The sequence below is a fragment of the Schistocerca cancellata genome, chromosome 1 (genome assembly GCF_023864275.1).
Source record: "Schistocerca cancellata isolate TAMUIC-IGC-003103 chromosome 1, iqSchCanc2.1, whole genome shotgun sequence".
Classification (NCBI taxonomy): Eukaryota; Metazoa; Arthropoda; class Insecta; order Orthoptera; family Acrididae; genus Schistocerca; species Schistocerca cancellata.
This window is the reverse complement of record NC_064626.1, coordinates 653,231,669-653,245,356: the sequence shown is the minus strand read 5'-3', so window position 1 is coordinate 653,245,356 and position 13,688 is coordinate 653,231,669. Positions and strand designations below refer to the sequence as shown.

The following is a 13,688-nucleotide window of genomic DNA, read 5'->3' as shown; positions in this document are numbered from 1 at the left end:
ACGTATATATAGTAAAACAAAGATTCACTTCTATTGCCAGTAATTAACTGTAGTGGAGATGATTGTTAAGATAAAATTAGCAAAGCACTTGAAAGTTGATTCTATGGTTGTTGCCTATTTAATTGGTTTATTGTTTCATCGTAATAAAATTTAGTTGTAACTTGTATTTATTTGACACTATCACCAAATATTTAGTTACAACAATGAAAACAATAAATTTTTGACAAAATAATTTAATATGAATAGATAAAAAAATCTGCTCACTAAGCAGCGGCAGAACACACGTGAAAGAAGGTTCCCTGTGTCCCAGGAGAGATCGCCGAATTAGCAGATGAGCCTCCACCCGTGGGACACGCACGGCTACTCAATGCGCGGCCTATCATGCTGGAAAGTGTAAGCTTTGACGATGTAAGCTTTGACACACATGCAGCACAGTTGCAGATATTTGTGGGAACTGCACACTGCATTTGCTTTTATCCCCTTCCGTCCCGACTTTTCCCGACTGCTCATCTGTGACTGCTAATAATACTTTTTATTACATGTCCTACCTGAAATTCAGCATACACCAGCTTTCCAGACACAATCGCAAAACACATCGCAAGGTTTGACCGAGACTCAAACTCGGCTCCCTGGGTTCAAAGGCTGGTGTGTTAACTATTACACTGTGGAACCGTACACTACCATCAGAAAGGGATGGATGTGGATGCAGTGTCCAGTTTTCGCCAAATGACTCAAATACCTGCAACTGAAAGAAGTGGCACTTCCCCAGCGTGACAGTTTCACATCTCTCAAACCACCGTCTTTTATGTGTGTTCCTGCCGCCACTTGGTGAGTAGTTTTTTAGTCTATCTGATTAAATTATTTTGTTTTCAATTGGTTGTTTTCATTGTTATATTAGCCCATGTGGTCATCATTCCTTCTTATGTAACCCTCTTGCCAGTCTCTGTTGTAGTATGTCTTGTTCAAACTGTCGTCTGTTTCCTACTTTAAGTGCTACCAACCTTCTTTTATGTGTGTTATGCTGCGGCTTGGTGAGTAGACCCTATATTTAGTTAGTATTATTTATTTTAGTAATAAAATATTAAACAAAAGGGGATTCTGCTTTAGTTCTATGTTAAAAAAACTGCTCGTTTACATCTTGCTTTATTCTCAGTTAAGTAACACATTATTAAAAGTTCAAAATCATAAAGTAAAATGATAAACATGTGAAATATCTGTATTGTTGAGAAGGCTACAGTTTTGTGTACAAGTTTAGTCCTCACGGACAAGTGTGTAAAGGAGCTCAGTGGCTAGAGTAACAAGTGGTGTACAGGAGCCCAGTCGTCAGTGACGTCTGTACATAAACTTGTACCCCACATCATTTGCTGGGTGTGGCATTGTTGTAGTCAGTCTGTCAGAAACCTCTGTTAGAGTGGATGTACATACTTCACGGAGAGTGTAGAATATTTTATGTGCTTTTGGTGTGTGATTTCTAACTAACTAAAAGAATTTTAAAGTTAATAATAAATAAATTTGAAAGACTGATAGGAATGCAATAAAATGGGTTAACAGTACTGTATTGGATAGATAGTGTGTGAAGTGTATCACAAAACAGTTTATGGTTCAGTTAAAAGAACAAAGAAAAAACACAAAAAATATTTTTGAGTTTGATGAATATAGACAAACTTTGTTTACATTACGAGTAAGTTCTTCTATATCATCAGTTTTTATCAAGAGAAAAATATATTCTGAAGTACAGCCACATTTTTTGGAAAAATGCTCTGATCCACTCATTGTACTAAAAAGCCAGTTATTAAAGGTTTAAGGGAAATAAAGTTTGAACACTTGCCCTTTATTAGTGCAAGTAAAACAGCTTCCCAAGTTGAAATTTAATGTGATCCCTGCAACTTCCCTGTGCCTAAATTTACTCAAAATTTTTTATCGTGAATCCTGAACTAGAATCGTGTAACCTTTTTAATGATGTTTATATACCTAATGAGGACTGATTGATTTCAACAGGAGAGCTAAAACAGCTTAGGTCTAACCCGCCACTGCCCGCACTGAAACTAGGTTTATTGTGCGGTATCGCTCCCTGTATATCTAGTAAAGCCAACCAGTGCCCTTAAATAGTGCAAGAAGTCCCTCTACCAGTTTTTTGTTAGACACAATTTCTTCAGGTCTAGTCGTCCTGAAGATTCTGTATCTTTTACTCTCCAATGCCATGCATTCAAAGATTAGGTGTGATGCAGTTTCTTCACCCTCATCACAGATCCTACATTTAGGGTCCTCTTCCATTATACCCATTGTGTGTGGGTGTTATGTGAATTTCCCATGGCTGGTCATCAGTCCAGTCATGAGTTTGATCTCTTTCCTGTTCAATCCCAGGATTACAGAGCTTCTTTTAAAACATGGCTTGGGCATCATTACCTTACCATGTTTTAGTTTATGGACCTTGGTCCAATATCCTACATGCTGTTTTCTAAGCCAGTTCCATAGTTCTAATTTGATCATAGCCTTGGTGATTGTCAAGACAGGTTCCGGTCCAATAAATGGAATTGTTGCCCCCATCCTAGCCAATCTATCGGCTTGTTTATTGCCACAGATCCCTGAGTGGCCAGGGACCCACACTAGGTACACCCTATTGCTTCTCCCTAGCTCCACCAGAGCCCTGTGGCAATCTGCAACAATTTGAGATCTTGTTGCAGGAGCTGCCAATGATTTCAGGGCTGTCCGAATAGATGTAGATGCTACGATCATTGTAGCACCTGCTCATATTCTCCTCCACACATGCCCTGATTGCAGTAATTTCAGCTTGGAATACAGAGGCCAGTTTCCCTAGAGAGATGCTGCTCTCCAGTCTTGGTTGAACCCCATACAATCCTGCCCCAACGCCTTGATCTGTTTTCAATCCATCGGTGATCCAAATAGTGTCGAACTGTTTTCTCCCACTGCTCCCTGCTTCCAATTATTATGTTGGAAGGCTTGTCGAAGCAGTTCGGAGTTATTATATAGTCAGCGGGCATTTCCCCAGCCATACTTATATTTACCTCACTCACTATGTTACTGTGTGATTCTGGATATCCGAATGAGACCCAGTTTTGGCCAGTTTTAAGTCTGTATGCCCCAGCTGCTGCCTGAGTGTAATTTAATGTGATACCTGGAAATTCCCTGTGCCTAAATTTACTCAAAAATGTTTATCTTGAATCCAGAACTAGAATCGTGTAACCTTTTTAATGATGTTTATATACCTAATGAGGAAGCTATTAGCAAATTGAATCTTGCTTGTTGTAATTTTGAAGTATCTCCTGCTTTGAAAGTAAGAAAATTGAGTTGCAGAAAAAGAAAAGCAGCTACTGAAAGCAAGGTACAACAAATTTCAGACAAAGTTACAAAGACCTAGAACCATGCTTTAATAATGCAGATACCAAGAGCATTTATATAAAAGAAGAAGAAAACCTATCTCCAGAATTGTCTGACACTGAGTATTAGAGCTTAATTGAGAAATTAGAAAGTAAGTGTTCAGTGACACATAAAGAAGAAAAAGCTAAAATTTTAAGTTTGCATCTTGACTCATGAGTTCAACTTCTCTGATCGTTTAGTTAGACTTACCTGAACATTAGTGAAGGAGCATGGCATTCTACCAGTTTTAGGAAAGAAGAAAGGAATATGTATAAGTGAGAAACAATTGAAAAGCTCCAGTAGGTTTTTGAAGATGGTAAAAACAGAACAACATGCCCGGGTAGCCCCCCTGCAGGTCCGGAGGTATTCCTGCCTGTCGTAAGAGGTGACTAAAAGGGGTCTCATGTTTCGGCCTTTACATGATGGTCCCCTGTAGGGTTTGACCATTTTTCAAAATTTTCACAAAGAGCGCGCCAATTGGTGAAGGATGCATTACATGGTACATCGTGTCCATCATGAATTGAGATCTTCAGCCCACTTTCTCGTTGTTGCATTGCACTCCTGCCCATTCTCCATCTGTTGGACAAGGACACCTTCCTGGGTGCATTTTCCATCATGCACTATGCAGTGTCACTTTCTGTGCCAGCGATGACCATGGACTTCCTTGCACCTCATATCCAGCAAGGCAGCCAGTCCATTGTGGTGGGGCCGCCATGTACCCTGTTGGTTGTAGCCCCCTGACAACACAGGGATTGCTCTGCTGATACCTGCGCCGTTAACTCCCCATGTATGCCAAGGAGTAGATGCCCGTCACCTTGGGGCATTGGGACTCCCGGTAATGGCCATCCTGCCAGGTGGCCTTTGCAACTGCTGGGGAGGACCCCAGGTCAGAGTGGGTGGCATCAGGGCGGATGACACACCATGAAGCGTAATACGTCATGTCTTGTTGGTGGTCCGCTGCCAGCAGTCTCTAGGGCAAACTCTAACTTTAATGCTAAGAAATATGACCCCAAGTTGTTCCCCTCCCTGGCCATATCATGGGAGGAATACCAGGCTAAGGATGGCAGTGAAGCTTATTTGCCTCGGTATCTCGTATGTATGAGAGTTGATGGGGAATCTTTCATGACGATGAAGTCTCAGTTTTTTGTGGAGCCTTTGGAGGACAAGTTTGGGGAGGTGGAGGGCTTGTCCAAAATGAGATCTGGATCAGTTTTGATGAAAACAGTGTCTTCTGCCCAGTCATGGTCATTACTCGCTTGTGGCAAGTTGGGGGATGTTTGTGTTACCGTCACACCTCATAAGAGCTTAAATATGGTCCAGGGTGTTATATTCCACAGGGACCTTCTTTTGCAGTCTGACGACGAGTTGCGCGCCAATTTAGAGTGGTGCAGTGTCAATTTTGTCCAGTGCGTCCATCGGGGTCCGAGGGATAACCAGGTTGCCACGGGTGCATGGCCTTCGAGGGTGACATATTGCCCGAGAAGGTCAAGGTGATGGTCTACTGCTGTGATGTCAAGCTATATATCCCTCCCCCCTATGCAGTGCTTTAAGTGCTGGAAGTTCGGCCATATGTCTTCCCGCTGTACTTCCAGCCCCCACCTGTCGAGATTGTGGACATTCATCGCATCCCAGTACTCTGTGTGCCCCGTCGCCCATCTGTGTCAACTGTGGAGAGCATCATTCACCTTGCTTGCCAGACTGTAGGATTTTACAGAGAGGAAGATCATGGAATATAAGACCCTGGACTGACTGACCTACACTGAGGCTAAGAGGAAATTTGAGCACTTACATCTTGTGGCTATGACCACCTCATATGCCACTGCTAGAAGAATAGTTGTAGCCCCACCAGTTCCACGAATTCCAGTTGGCTCTGAGCCATAAGGCTACACCTGTGCATTGATGGTAGGGGGCACTTCCCCCCTGTTGCTCCTGCACCACCTACCTCGGGAGCACGCCCCCCCCCCCCCCCCCCCCCCCCCGCCCCCAAACATTGGGGACAATAATCCCCACTTCCCAGCTGGAGAAGTGTAAGTCTTCTTTGGCTCCTCTCGCCAGAAAGGGGTCCCTTGGGTCACTCACTTCCCAGTTTTCTGCTAATTGGAAGGTGACCCCCGCCAGCGGCTGAAGAGCCCAAAAGCGGCTGGTTGTAGGGCTTCACGCTCATCCTCAGTCCCGGAGACTGACTCAGTGAAGTCCTCTCTACCAGGGAAACCCAAGGAACAGCGCAAGAAATCGAAAAAGAAGACCCCTAAGAACAAGGAACTTGTGGTGCCACCCACACCAGCGCTGCCTACAAGCTCTGCGTCTGAGAATGTGGAACTTTTGGCATCCACTGAGGACCTGGATCTCGCCGGACCCTCAGACACAATGGATACAGGCTGCTCAGGCAAAACGTCAGTGGCAGCAGGTAACCCTGAGGTGTAAATTGCCTCACTGAATGTTCCATGCCTTCCCAGTCTCATGATGATCTCATCCTCCAGTGGAATTGGTGCGGTTTTTTCCACCGCCTGACTGAGCTACGGCAACTGTTAAGCTTTACACCTGCTTTCTGCATTGCCCTCTAGGAAACCTGGTTCCCAGCAATGAGGACTCCGCCCTCCGTGGCTATAAGGGATATTACAGGAACCGTAGCAACTATAGAGTGTCAGGTGGAGTTTGTGTTTATGTCCTAAACTCAGTCTGTAGTGAAACTGTGCACTTTCAAACTCCTCTTGAACCTGTGGCTGTCAGAATGTGGACGACACTGGAAGTAACTGTCTGCAATGTATAACTTCCTCCAGATGGTGCAATACCCCTGAATGTATTAGCTGCACTGATTGATCAACTCCCTAAACCTTTCTTACTTTAGGGAAATTCCAACGCTCGTAACTCCTTGTGGGGTGACACTATGCTTAGTGGTCGAGGTAGAGATTTCGAAACTTTGTCCCAGTTCAACCTCTACCTCTTAAATATTGGGGCCGCCATAAATTTCAGTGTGGCTTGAGATACTTACTCAGCCATTGATTTGTCAATTTGCAGCCCAGGACTTCTCCCATCTATCCAGAGGAGAGCACATGACCTGTGTGGTAGTGACCACTTCCCCATCTTTTTGTCACTGCTCCGGCGTCAGGCCCACGGATGCCTGCCCAGATGGGCTCTAAACAAGGCGGACTGGGAATCTTTCACCTCTGCTGTCACCATTGACTCTCCCTCACATGGTAGCATTGATGTGTTGGTTGAGCAGGTGACTACCACAATCGTTTCTGTCGCAGAAATTGCAATCCCTTGCTCTTTAGGGTGCCCCCGGCGAAAGACAGTCCCTTGGTGGTCACTGGAAGCAACTGAGGCAATTACAGAGTGTCGGTGAGCTCTACAGCGACACCCTTCCCTAGAGCACCATATAGCCTTTAAGCGGCTCCGTGCTCGTGTACGCCAGCTTATAAAACGAAGGAAACAGGAGTGTTGGGAGAGGTATGTGTCGATCATTGGGTGCCATACATCACCTTCCCAAGTCTGGACAAAGATTAGACGTCATTTTGAGTATCAGACTCCAACAGGTGTCCCTGGCATTACCATCATTGGCGTGCTATATACCGACACAAATGCGATTGCCGACCACTTTGCTGAACACTATGCTCGAGCCTCTGTGTCGTAGAACTACCCCCCAGCCGTTCGCACCCTCAAATGGTGGATGGAAAGGAAAGTCCTTTCATTCACTATAAGCCACAGTGAACTCTATAACGCCCCATTTATGGAGAGGGAGTTCCTCAGCGCTCTTGCACATTGCCCCGACACAGCTCCTGGGCCAGATCGGATACACAGTCAGATGATTAAATGTCTCGTCTGACTACAAGCGCCATCTCCTCGTCATCTTCAACCGGATCTGGTGCGATGGCATCTTTCTGTCGCGGTGGGAGAGCACCATTGTTCCAGTGCTCAGACCCAGCAAAAACCCACTTGATGTGGATAACTATCGGCCCATCAGCCTCACCAACATTCTTTGCAAGCTGCTGGAACGTATGGTATGTCGGCAGTTGGGATGGGTCCTGGAGTCATGTGGCCTACTGGCTCCATGTCAGGGCGGCTTCTGCCAGGTCGCTCTACCGCTGATACTCTTGTGTCCCTAGAGTCGGTTATCCAAACAGCCCTTTCCAGATGCCAACATCTGGTTGCCGTCCTTTTTGACTTACGTGAAGCATACGACACGACCTGGTGACATCACATCCTTGCCACATTGTATAAGTGGGGTCTCCGGGGCCAGCTCCTGATTTTTATCCAGAATTTCCTGTCGCTCCGTACTTCCCGTGACCAAGTTGGTACCTCCCATAGTTCCCCCTATATCCAGGAGAATGGAATTCCGCAGGGCTCCGTATTGAGTGTTATTTTCAGTGGCCATTAACGGTCTAGCAGCTGCTGTAGGGCCGTCCGTTTCACCCTCTGTATGCAGACAATTTCTGCATTTCTTACTGCTCCATCAGTACTGGTGTTGCTGAGCAGCACCTACTGGGAGCCATCCACAACGTACTGACATGGGCTCTCGCCCACGGCTTCCAGATTTCGACCACGAAGTCGTGTGTCATGCACTTCTGTCGATTGACTTGGCTACCTCACCTTCATCAGCTTAAGTGGAAGTGCTGGCAGCACCTCAGTGCCCTCTGCTGCCTGACCAACCCCAGCTGGGGTGTAGATCGCTCTACTCTGCTGCAGCTGTGCAAAACCCTTGTTCAATCCCGCCTTGACTGTGGGAGTCTGATTTATGGTTCGGCGGCACCCTCAGCGTTGCGTGTACTCGACCCAGTGCACCACTGTGGCGTTCGCCTAGTGACGGGAGCTTTTAGAACGAGTTCGGTGACCAGTGTCCTGATGGAGGTCGAAGTCCCTCCATTGCAGATCCAACGTGCACAGCTGCTCGCCAGTTACGTTGCACACATTTGTAGTTGTCCTGAGCATTCAATTTACTGTCTCCTTTTTCCACCCGCGGCAGTTAATCTCCCTCATCAGTGACCCAGCTCAGGGCTAACGACTGCGCTTCGCATGCGATCCCTTCTGTCTCAACTGGAGTCCTTCCCGTTATCACCACCTATCCAGGTCTGTCCACATACACCTCCATGGTGTACACCTAGGCCGTAGATTCGTCTGGACCTTTTGCATGACCCTAAGGACTCAGTTACTCCTGCCGCTCTCTGCCGTCACTTCCTCTTGATTCTTGACATGTACTGAGGCCACGAAGTGGTTTACACTAATGGCTTGATGGCTGATGGTCATGTTTGCTTTGCCTACGTCCGCAGAGGCCATTTTGAACAACATTCCTTGTTCGATGGCTGCAGTGTATTCACTGCAGAGCTGGTGGCCATCTCTTAGTGCACTTCAGTATATCTGTTCATGCCCTAGGGAATCGTTTCTTCTGTGTACTGACTCCTTGAGCAGCCTACAAGCTCTCGACCAGTGCTACCCTCGTCATCCTCTGATGGCGGCCATCCAGGAGTCCATGTATGCCCTGGACCGGTTCCATCGTTCAGTGGTGTTTGTGTGGACCGCAGGACACGTCGGCATCCCAGGCAGGCTAGCCAAACAGGCTAGGCTACAAGGAAACTGCTTCTGGAGATGGACATCTCTGAACCGGACCTGCATTCTGTCTTATGCCGCTGGGTTTTTCGGCTTTGGGAGATGGAATGGCATAACAATATGCACAACAAACTGTGTGTCATTAAGGAGTCTGTGAATTTGTGGAAGCCTTCCATGCGGGCCCCTCGCAGGGAATCAGTTGTCCTATGCCGGCTCCACATTGGCCACGCTTGGGCGACCCACCGTTACATTTTGCACTGTGATGTCCCATCTCAGTGTTGGTCTGGCTCCCAGTTGTAATTGACCCATATTCTGGTACACTATCCCACTTTGACTGCCCAGCGACGAAATCTTGGGTTACCGGACTCGTTGTCGCTCATTTTCTCTGTCAACGCCTCATTGGCTGATTTACTTTTACGTTCTATTCATGATGGTGGGTTTTGTCATTTGATCTAAGTTTTAGCGCATGTGCTTTGTCTTTCTGTGTTCTCCACCCTAGTGCTTTTAGGGTGGAGGTTTTAATATGTTGCAGAGTAGCTGGCTTTTCCTTTTTATTTCCGTCGTTGGCCAGCCACTGTAATCTGCTTTCTTTTTTTACTCTTGTCTGTTTCTAGTGTCTCTCTGTTGTTTTCTTGTCCTCTTTTGTTCCTTTGAGTGTTCGTTGCCTTTCCTTCGTTTTTGTGGTTTTTCCTTTCTTTCCGTTTTGTGTTTTATGCCTTGTGTGGTTTATTCTCACACTTGTGGCATTGTTTCATTAGGAACAAGGGACCAATGACCTCATGGTTTGGTCCCTTCCCACCTTTTTTAAACCAACCAACCAACCATTTCCAGGTAGCAAAGATAGCGAAAGAGTTGTTATAAATGGAGTTAAAGTAACAAAGCAAAACGAGTAGCGCAGTTAAATTTAAATGTACTTTATGCAGCTTTCAAAAATGCTCATCCGGAATGGAAAATTGGAAGGTCATAATTTTGTGACCATTGCCATAAGTGGTGTATTTTCTTGGGCTCCTCAGGAAGACACACCTTATGTGTTTGTTTATACATCAAAATGTCAAACTGATGATTGTGGATGCAAAACTCAATGATGTTAACTATAAAGATTTACTAGATTTAATGGTCTGTGATGCTAACAGTTGTGAGTATATGTTGAGTTTGTGAGATAAATGCCCGGGTAACGAATCTGAGGAGGAAATGCTCAACAATGTGGCCTTGAAACACTGGGTCACAACCAAAAAAGCTTAAATGATAACAGTGGTTAATTCTCAGGAAGAATACTTTGAATCTTTAATTGATAATCTCCAAAGTCACCAGTATGTTTCTAAAATCCAAAGCAAATTCTTGAAGGAAGGCAAAAAAAAAAAAAAAAAAAAAAGAAAAAAAGAAAAATGCTGGTGGCAGATAATACACCATGAAAAGATGTGTGTCCACATTTATGCCAGGTACCACCAAATGCTGCAGTCAAGTCTCTGTTACCACTGTTTTCTATTACTGACCTTTTCACAGCTTTCTTCATAGATTCTATACAAAGATCTTCTACTTTAGATGCTACAAATGTGTTATAGTTTGTAAACTTGGTTGGGGGATTTGGAAGATTCATTAGGCCACAGAAAACTGCAGCTACAGTAGCACCCATACCAATTGTATGCAAGACATAAACAAATCTGATGTTGTGTTCATAGATTTTCCTACCATTTTCTCCATTTGGAGTTACTGCAACACATGTATGAACACTTACCACACCTCAGTTCCATTTCACTGGCAAGTCCTATTTGATTTTTTTATAGAGAGTTGCAGACTGACTTTATTACACTGAATACATATTACACAGTTTGCAAAAATTCTGTTGAGAAATGACATACCAGATATTTCATTCACATCCAATTTGCCCATAAAACATTCATACTTTTCACTAACTGAACCAAGCTTCCTCTACAGAGTACTTTCTTTCTCACTTTCATTGCAGTGGGCAGGTATACCAGCAAGGTTAAGTTCACATACTTAGTTACCGTCTTTATTGTTTATGGTAACAACTCCTAATCTTTGCTTTTCAACACTTCTCCTTTCTTTGAAAGCCTTCAGAGGATTTTTAGTCTCCCTTGACTATCTTTCAATAAAACAGAGACTTCAATGAACAGAATTCACCATGAATAATTTCAGCATCACAAAAGAGTAAATAAACATGAAACTCATGACAATCGTGCGAGCGATATATATCAAACTATCACACTTATTTTGTGACACTTATTTTCTCTCACATCTCCAAAATGTACACGATGAACATTTGACAGCAGTTAAACAGCATCACAGTGGGTTGTCTTCTGAACTGAATAAATTATATTATCAATAGAAACGGGAAAGTCTGAAAATTTTTAAAATGCAAAAAAGTAAAACTTGAACATTTCATGATTTTGAGCCTTTCTGGAGCCCCTTAAAAAATAGTGGAAAAAATGAGCTGCTTGGTGACACTTTGTTTCCTTCTTAAGTTGTACAGAAAGGCTGCATTATTTGCCTCTGCTTTACAAGTCAATGTAGGTGGAGAGTGTGTAGTTCACCAATATCATGTTACCTCTTTGTATTCCATTTGCCATAAACATATTTTTTATTTACAATCAGTGATTTACTGTGCTTTGATGAAAATAACTCTGTGATTGACTATTCAGAAAATTGAGTTGTAGGTTCCAGTTCCCAGTCAATCTTACTTCCTTCTCAAGTGCAACATGTTTGCTTTGTTGACAGCTTTGTACATAGCTGATTGCTCACCAGCAACAATGAGTTCACCACTATGATCTGTTAATCACAAAATTATTTAATTCGAGATACTGAATGTAAAGTATGCATTTGCTTGTGATGTGTTAGATTTATGAGAAATTGTGATTTTCAGTACTTAGGGCATCCTTCAGAGGCCGACCTCTTGTTGGTGATAAACTTGAACTACCAAAACAGTACTCAGGTATTGTTATGCAAGAACAGAAGCAGCCCTTAACAGAAAGTACAGAAAGGACAGCGCATGTGACACATGCCTTCAAATCTATTGTGTACTGGAACTGGGCAAAGCAGCCTTCTAAAAATGATGCTTTTATTAGTATGCTGGATTGGATTGATATTGCTGAGGTGGTGAGTATTCGTTGTTATGAGTTCTCTGAGCATCATTTTTCTTGGTATATGAAATTTTAGATCCAGAGTGTTGTTGTCACTTGAGTTATTTATCATGATCTTGCTGCCGTATACCAGTTTCTGTGCAGAAGCATCCAACACCACATGTTAAATCTGGTGTGCCCATTCTGTCTTTAAGGCCTGTATCATCTCTGATATCTGTTAATAGCACACACATCACTACATTTGAAATGCAGTTTTGTAGTTGTCTGCACACACATTACCTATGAATCACACATTACACTTTTGGTTTAAGCAGACTCATCTCAGAATTGGATTACTGCAATTCAGGTGTCCCATAAATTTATAACCCGTGCAAGTGTTGTCTACATGAATGGAATGGTGTGATATCCCCTCTGCTTATTCTCTCTCTCTCTCTCTCTCTCTCTCTCTCTCTCTCTCTCTCTCTCTCTCTCTCTGTGTGTGTGTGTGTGTGTGTGTGTGTGTGTGTGTGTGTGTGTGTGTGTGTGTGTGTTTTTATCTCTTGATTATTTGGGGATACATCCCTAATTGCCAATTACAAAAGCAACAAAGCAGATCAGCATCAGCATGTAGAAAGGATGATAAATTGCCACAACATCCTGTCTTGGCTGACTGGAGATCATACTTAGTGTGAGTGTTGAAAGGTGGAAGAGGTAGGGAAGTGAGGGAGAGGCGGGTGGAAAAGATCGTGCCATAAAACACATAGGTGAATACAGGGGAAGTGACAAGCACCAATGCCCCTTCCATTTCTCATCCAGAGAAAATTGCTAACCATCTCACTCAGGCTGTAGTGTCAGAAGCATACAGTGGCTTCCTGTTTATTGTTCATTCTGTGTAGCACTTCTGCTGTTCAACACCTATTCTATTTGTTGAGTTGTGATCTATCCTCTACATATTATTCCAGCATGGTTTTTTTGTCAATATTTAGGTTATATTTCATGATCTTTAGATTGTGTCATGCAAGTGAATTACTGACTGTGATTTGTAAAGGCCTAATAAGGTTTTGGTAGTTTATGCAATGAAGATAAGAAGACAATGAGTGTAAGATATCTGGTTTGAATACCCAAGTGGGCAGGAACTTCCAGTGAATGTGTATGAGAGTGTAATCTTTAAACCATGGACCTTGCCGTTGGTGGGGAGGCTTGCGTGCCTCAGCAATACAGATGGCCGTACCGTAGGTGAAACCACAACAATCTGTTGAGAGGCCAGACAAACATGTGGTTCCTGAAGAGGGGCAGCAGCCTTTTCAGTAGTTGCAGGGACAACAGTCTGGATGATTGACTGATCTGGCCTTGCAACACTAGCCAAAACAGCCTTGCTGTGCTGGTACTGCGAACGGCTGAAAGTAAGGGGAAATGACAGCCGTAATTTTTCCCAAGGGCATGCAGCTTTACTGTATGGTTAAAACTGGTAGGAGCCGACCTCGGCGAGGATCAGTTGGGATTCCGCAGAGTCGAGGGGCATGAAAGGGAAGCAGTGGTTGGGAAGGGAGTGAGACAAGGTTGTAGCCTGTCCCCAATGTTATTCAATCTGTATATTGAGCAAGCAGTAAAGGAAACAAAAGAAAAATTCGGAGTAGGTATTAAAATCTATGGAGAAGAAATAAAAACGTTGAGCCCCCTTCGCCCATG

At 44.0% G+C, this 13,688-nt stretch overlaps 1 protein-coding gene across 1 annotated transcript in view; it reads left to right on the top strand.

Annotated features, from left to right (window-relative positions):
* The window catches only part of LOC126183495 (uncharacterized), a 56,475-nt gene that overhangs the window by 25,080 nt on the left and 17,707 nt on the right, over nucleotides 1–13,688 (top strand). The window contains exon 2 of the mRNA XM_049925530.1: nucleotides 11,804–12,036. Within this exon, the coding sequence (XP_049781487.1) occupies nucleotides 11,804–12,036 (233 nt within the window). The remainder of the gene's footprint in view (nucleotides 1–11,803; nucleotides 12,037–13,688) is intronic.